A 7,116-nucleotide genomic window follows, 5' to 3' on the forward strand; every position below is an offset into this window, starting at 1 on the left:
AGCCTTTCCTACTTTAACTTTTAGCTAGTCTTTAGAACTTTTAACTTTTGACTTGCCTTTTGATACCTTTTAGCTTTTGGGTTTCCTTACCGTTACCTTTTTGCTACTTTTAGCTCATCAATAGCCCTTTTAGCTACTTTTTTCCTACTCATAGCTAGCATTTTTGATACTTTTATGACCTTTAGTTTATGGATATCCTTTTCAACATTGAGCTCTTAAATGTCCTTTTGCTACTATTAGTTTTTAGTTACTGTTCTGCTACTTTTCACTAGCCTTTTGGCATATTTAGCTTTTAGCCAGTCGTTTGATACTTTTATGACCTTTAGCTTACAGATAGATTTTCCTGCTTTAACTTTTACCTAGAGTTTTGCTATTTTAGCTTTAACAACTCTTTCAGTCATTCGCGCTGCGTTCTGACAGAATCTCTTAATTGTTCTTTTAAAAACAAACCCAGCCGTGACACATTTTTTTTAATTTCAGACGGCAAAGGCGCAGCTGCTGTTTCAGCCAAACAATTCATGGAGCTTTTCCACGACCGGCTGACGTTAAAACACGTCATCGCTAACAGAAATACTCTAATCTGCTGAATGATGCAGAAGAATGAGTCCTCCTGCCAAACATTGTTGATGCTGCAGCTCGGTGTGGAAATTAAACTGAACGTCGTCCAGGTTTCCGTTAAGCTGCACTTTAAGAGAATAAATAAGATAAAGGCTAAAAATGTGTCCTGAGTTCCTGTTGGAGCATCCTGATGTTTTCTGGTCGAGTAAACGAGCAAGTCAGAGTTTGGAGCTCAGTCTCAAAAAAAAACAACCTTTAATGTGGTGTTACATTTTAAATTAAAGGCCTAGCATTCCTTGAGGGTAAACCGTCTTATTTAACTAGTCAGACCTTGAATTGTGTGAGGATGACTCTCAGCTACTACCACACTGAACTTCAGCTCCACACCTGTAGAGCTGACTGAGTTAAAGCCAAGTTTGATCACTGCGGAAGCATTTTGAATCATGTTGACTCCAACGTCAATCAGGTGTAAGTTACAGAGCGTTTCATTAAAACCTGTCCCCAGTTCATGAGATGTTTTGCTAACAGAGACCCACACAGACACTCTGATCCCTGTTTTTTATCGGTGAGGACTCGAACGCCTCTCTGAAGCGTGAATGCTGCTGACCTCTGATCTGGACCATCAGGCGGTGAAATGTCTGACTCTGCGTCTCGTGCAGGCCGGTGAGCATGAAGCAGCAGCAGCTGATGTGTGAGGAACACGAGGAGGAGAAGATCAACATCTACTGCCTGTCCTGCCAGACGCCCACCTGCTCCATGTGCAAAGTGTTCGGGCAACACAAGGACTGCCACGTGGCTCCGCTCAGCAGCGTCTACCTCAGGCAGAAGGTACGGGCGCTCCGTGACTTCATTCAGATCCAAACCACGACGTTTGGGGGGGTTCCACAGATGATTCATCAACGTGCTGAATACGAGGCGTGTTTCAAAGGTTAAATGGCAACAAGAGTTTATAGCAGTGTCTTCTCAGAACCGAGCGGTGACCTTTATTTTACTGTCTTCTTTTCTCTTGTTCCTATTTTTACCTCCGTCCCTCCCGTTTGTACCCGAGTATCTCCTTACAAAACAACCAAAGATGATCCCTGAAGCAAACGCACACATCTCCAAGGGTCAGCAACCTTCATCTGTTTGCAACTTCAAACTTTAACATTCCTGCCGTCCTAAAACTGAGGCCCCAGCAGTTATTTTGACCCGGGGGCAGCAGGAGGGTTGAATAATGCTCTGTTCGATGGTTCTTTCTCAAAAACCACATACTGCTGATCGTAGATGGACCGTAGATTTGCAGATGATGCTGAAGCCGTTGAACATAGAAACTTTCAGACGGACTAGATGTGCTGATCAGGCGGTCCATCGACAGCCTCGCCACCATCTGCACCTCCTCGTGTAGTAACACGGGAAAATAGCACGAAATGATCTCATGCAAAAGTCTAGAGGGTTAAATGGATGTAAACCAGTGTGCTTTATTTAACCCAGCTTAGAAAACACAACAGTATTTAGAGAAACTGTGAGGGACTTAGTACCTGTCAGGGTGCACGCCGTCACTCACGCAATGATCCCTGGAGGTAGGCGGATATTTAGTAATAACAAAATGCAATAATTTGAAAGTATACCAGTCAAGACAGTGCAACAAAATGCCTGACAGCTGTACAAAAAAAGATTTAAGATGTCTAAAATCTGTTATCTTTACCCGCTTCTTCCTTAAATATGAACCAAACCTTATTTCAGCTGTGCAAACCACAGACGCCGCGTTGATTCCAATCAAGAGACACCCATTTTGTTACGTAGCATCGTGATCTGCAGGGGGAAAGATTAGCCGTAGCTCCATCAGTACAATATTTGCATTAGCTTGTTTGGTTAGCATTAGCTTAGCCTGGATGAAGACTTTTTAGCCTTTTCCTCCACAGTCTGTGCTCCATGAGTGCTAAGGTGCTAATTATTGATCATTTCATCACACAAAAAATATTTCTTTATGCTTTTTGTAACTGTTTGACCCAGAAAGCCCGTGGACAGCAAAGCGCAGCAGTTCGGTCATGCAGATGGCGGCGGCAGCATCTGGTGCGTCCGTCGAGCAGTTGGTTTGTTGACATTTCAGCGCCGGCCTCTCCGTTTCTCACCCCGTCTCTGAATCACTCATCTGAAATGTAGATGAGGCGCCGTCGTTTCAAAGCCAACAGCAAAAGTTTGGCGGCTTCATTTGGCCAGCGCAGATGTGTGAACGTTTCTGCCTCGTTAAGCTGGAACACGAGCGCGGCGTCAGAAGATGCTCGAAGCAGATGCACGCCGCTGACTCATGCGCGGTTCAGACGTCGCTCCGGGTGCATCCCTCCTGCAATCCCAGCGTGCGTTTGAAAAAGAGAGCAAACTAAAAGTTCATTATTAGACTGGACGTGTGTTAAATTATTGATAAGTTGATTTTCTGGGCGGACTGATGAGCTTGGTCACATTCCCAAGGTGAACTCTTACTGGATCAATTGGTTAATTTTGTTTACAAATAGGTTTGTGTTGAAATATGCAAATGAGGTTTTAAAATTAGCGTTGGAGCTATCCGTCCCTCCATACATACGGATACATATTTTAAAATGTCCTCCACTTGCAGTGGAGTCTTCCTCAACCTGCAGGAAACAGACTCTTTTCTGCATAGAAAAAAATATTTATTAATAATTCATTCTCTATAAATGTATTTTTGATGGACTGAAGACTTTTCAGTGTGGAAAAGTTTGATTCATTTATCAACGTTTACCCTCACAGCAGATTATTTGATGTGGATCTGATGCACTTCTGATGAAGCCTTCTGGATCGAAGGCGAAACGTTTCGGCACAAAAAAAAAGAAACTGTCCCGATGACCTGACTGAAAAATGTTGGATTGTATACCTGGATTATTGAGCATGGACTTTATTTGATGTGGATGTTTGCAGGCGGAGCTGAGCGATGGGATTGCAGTCCTGGTTGCCAGCAACGACCACATCCAGACGGTCCTCTCTCAGATGGAGGAAATGTGTCGCAGCATCGAGGTCACTCTCACAGCGACGATGTGGTGATCATAGGAACAAACAAAAACACAAGCAGAGGCTTGTTGTTCCGTTCGCACCATCCTCTGTGCTGCAGCAGCGGCTCAGGCGCTTCCTGACGACGTCAATGTGCGTTTCTCCTTCAGGAAAACGGACGCCGTCTGAGAGAGCACATCGCCGACCAAATGGACGGCCTGGCGTCGGTGCTGGAGGAGAGGAAGCAGGAGCTGGTTGGGCTCATCTCCAAACACCAGGACCTCAAACTGAAGCACGTCCGGTCCCGAATCTGTCGGCTCAACCGTCAGCTGGAGGCCGCAGGCGGGCTGATGGAGTCGGCCGTCCGGTCCATGGAGGAGACGGGCGAGGCTTCGTTCATCCAGGCGAGGAACGCCACGCGTCACATCTCACATCATTCAGCTGCACTTGCTTTTGTGAAATACATCAGTTTATGTAGCCTTAGCAGCACACGCTGATGGCTTTTGCCTGTTAGCAAAATGTCATGAACCACTGAATGGGTTTTAATGAAACTTTCAAAAAGTAATTGTTGGATGTAAAAATACAACTGGTTAACCTTTGGACAGAACCCCATTCAAGATGGGAGCTACTGTACTTTCCACCATATACGTCGCTTCACCGTATAAGTTGCATTTATTATGCGTCACCGTTGACCACCCAGAAACGTGGGCCGGTGTTGTGCCAAAAATGGAAGTCGCGGCAAAACGCAGCTGATTTGACGTTTGCTCCAGGAGTTCCGTAGTGAGACAAAGGTAGCTTTGTATGGCAAGCCAAGTGTCTCATTAATAGCCACGTTTACCCATTAATGAGACACTTGGCTTGCCATATTAGTCAAGGGCCCTCTAGCAGCTGAAAATGGTAGTGTTCAATATTTTCCATGAATGAACTCGTCAGATCTCAGCTAATAATTGGGTTATAAATATGGGAAAAAACATAAATAAGTCGCTTCTTCGTATAAGTTGCAAGGCAAAAAGTACGGTAATTAACATTAGCTTAAACAAGAATGAATGTACATCTGTGAATTTTACACACATTAAGCCGACATTTGGTGTGGTAGTAGCTGGGAGTCGTTCAGAACACTCACTCTGAGCACTAACGGATCATAATGCACATTATTGTTTCAAAATCTACAACTTTGTAATTTCTCAACACAAGATGATCTGCAGCCGTCCCAATGAAGAAGATATTTTTAAAGAAAACCACTCCGAGTCGTTCTGACAGCAACAAGACTTGAACTTGTTTTTATTGTACAGCCTGGTGTCTGATGGATACAAGTTACTCACACAGATAACGTGACAGTTTCTGTCTTTTTTCCTCTTTTGTCACAGAGTTCAACGGTCATACTGGAACAGTAAGTGTTTGTTTCATTTTCTACTTCTCACTAACGAGTTTAATCGATTTAAAACCGACCTGGTTATAACTGGAACACTGTAAATAAAACCTGCCAAATACCTAAACTGCTCCCATCATCTGTAATGAAATCGTTTTATAAGAAAAGTAATTATAATTAAGTTTTTTGTCTTGTTTAAGAAAAAAAATAATCAAAGGATTTATTCTAAGTTGACTTACTGCCAAAGAAAGCTAAAACTGTGCATCTTCTAGTTTGACTTCTTTACACTACACATTACAACCTTTTTCTGATTTTATTTTTTTAACATATTGTTTAAAGCAGAGGTGTCCAGACTGTTTCATCATGGAGCTCCTTTTAAAATGACCGAGTCACAGTGATACTGTCACGCCCCGTTTACACGACAACAACCTCTGGATACTTCAGTGTTTATTGGGGGTCATCAACAAAAAAATGAGTGGTTTACACGAAAACGCTTTAGTTCTATGTCAGTCAGGTTGCCAGATAAGACATTAAGAACTATAGTACTGTGGCTTTAAAATAATAGTACAGTACCCAAGCAAATACATACACATACACACATATATATATATATATATATATATATATATATATGTATATGTGTGTTGTCATCATTGTATGTTCTCATACAAAGACGAAATTGGTTCTCTGCATTTTACCCATCGCACCTGGTTTACACCCAGGTGGAGCAGTGGGCAGCTATGTAAGCACCCAGGGAGCAGTTCAGGATTGGGTGTCCTGCTCAGAGACGCCACGAGATGTGCAATGACCGGGGATTGAGCCCGGGACCTTCGGGTCCCGAGTCGGCTGCCCTGCCTGCCCCTACACTATCTCGGCCCCAAAAACCCTTAAACCCTTTTCACACTAAACAACGTTTCTAAACTCTAAAGCCTCTAAAAGAGCACAGAAAGTCATGATTTCCCTCTCTCTGCCTCCTCTGCTCTCAGCCACCTGCAAGCGTTCTTGGCCACGCTCACTTCTCCGCTCTGCATGGAGAACAGCTGATCAGCTGCAGGAGGTGATAAATAATTTAACATAATTTATTTAAAATAAAAATTCCAAGCCGATCGTGCGGCTCATCCATCAATCAGCCAGTTGTGTGCCATGTCCAATCTTATTTTGAAAAACCGCGATAGAGCGAGTCCGCAAAAAAAACGAATCACCAAGTAGCGAGGGACAACTGCACATTGACCTGAACGGTCACATGTGCTGAGTAAAGACATTCTAAGATGAGGTGTGTGTTGTGCTTGTTGAACATGTGCACAGAAAAGGAGGGGGTAAATAAGACTTTTTAAATTTATCTGGCAACCCTCTTCGTGCATGCAGTGTCTGCATGACAGTTAGTCCAAACTGGTGAAGACACCAACGTCTCTTTGGAACTGGATTTTATTAGTTTTGCTCTTACATGCTGAAAAAGAGTGAGCAGCACAAAAACACTCTGCTCTCTGTCGTTTATTACCACTGTTGTTATTTATTACAACTGCTATTTATTATAACTGTTATTTATTATAACTGTTGTTATTTATTTATTATAACTGTTGTTATTTATTTATTACAACTGTTGTTATTTATTTATTACAACTGTTATTTATTATAACTGTTATTTATTATAACTGTTGTTATTTATTTATTATAACTGTTGTTATTTATTTATTACAACTGTTATTTATTATAACTGTTATTTATTATAACTGTTGTTATTTATTTATTATAACTGTTGTTATTTATTTATTACAACTGTTATTTATTATAACTGTTATTTATTATAACTGTTGTTATTTATTTATTATAACTGTTGTTATTTATTTATTACAACTGTTATTTATTATAACTGTTATTTATTATAACTGTTGTTATTTATTTATTATAACTGTTGTTATTTATTTATTACCACTGTTGTTATTTATTACAACTGCTATTTATTATAACTGTTATTTATTATAACTGTTGTTATTTATTTATTATAACTGTTGTTATTTATTTATTACAACTGTTGTTATTTATTTATTACAACTGTTATTTATTATAACTGTTATTTATTATAACTGTTGTTATTTATTTATTACAACTGTTATTTATTATAACTGTTATTTATTATAACTGTTGTTATTTATTTATTACAACTGTTATTTATTTATTACAACTGTTATTTATTTATTACAACTGTT

General features: G+C 40.6%; 1 protein-coding gene across 1 annotated transcript in view; it reads left to right on the forward strand.

Moving 5' to 3' along the window:
* trim54 (tripartite motif containing 54) overlaps positions 1 to 7,116 on the forward strand; it is a 25,171-nt gene that overhangs the window by 6,141 nt on the left and 11,914 nt on the right. Inside the window, exons 3-6 of the mRNA XM_037685959.1 lie at positions 1,218 to 1,386; positions 3,472 to 3,567; positions 3,711 to 3,944; positions 4,908 to 4,930. Of these exons, the coding sequence (XP_037541887.1) occupies positions 1,218 to 1,386; positions 3,472 to 3,567; positions 3,711 to 3,944; positions 4,908 to 4,930 (522 nt within the window). The remainder of the gene's footprint in view (positions 1 to 1,217; positions 1,387 to 3,471; positions 3,568 to 3,710; positions 3,945 to 4,907; positions 4,931 to 7,116) is intronic.

The sequence above is a fragment of the Nematolebias whitei genome, chromosome 12 (assembly GCF_014905685.2).
Source record: "Nematolebias whitei isolate Nwh7 chromosome 12, NemWhi1, whole genome shotgun sequence".
In the NCBI taxonomy this organism is placed as follows: Eukaryota; Metazoa; Chordata; class Actinopteri; order Cyprinodontiformes; family Rivulidae; genus Nematolebias; species Nematolebias whitei.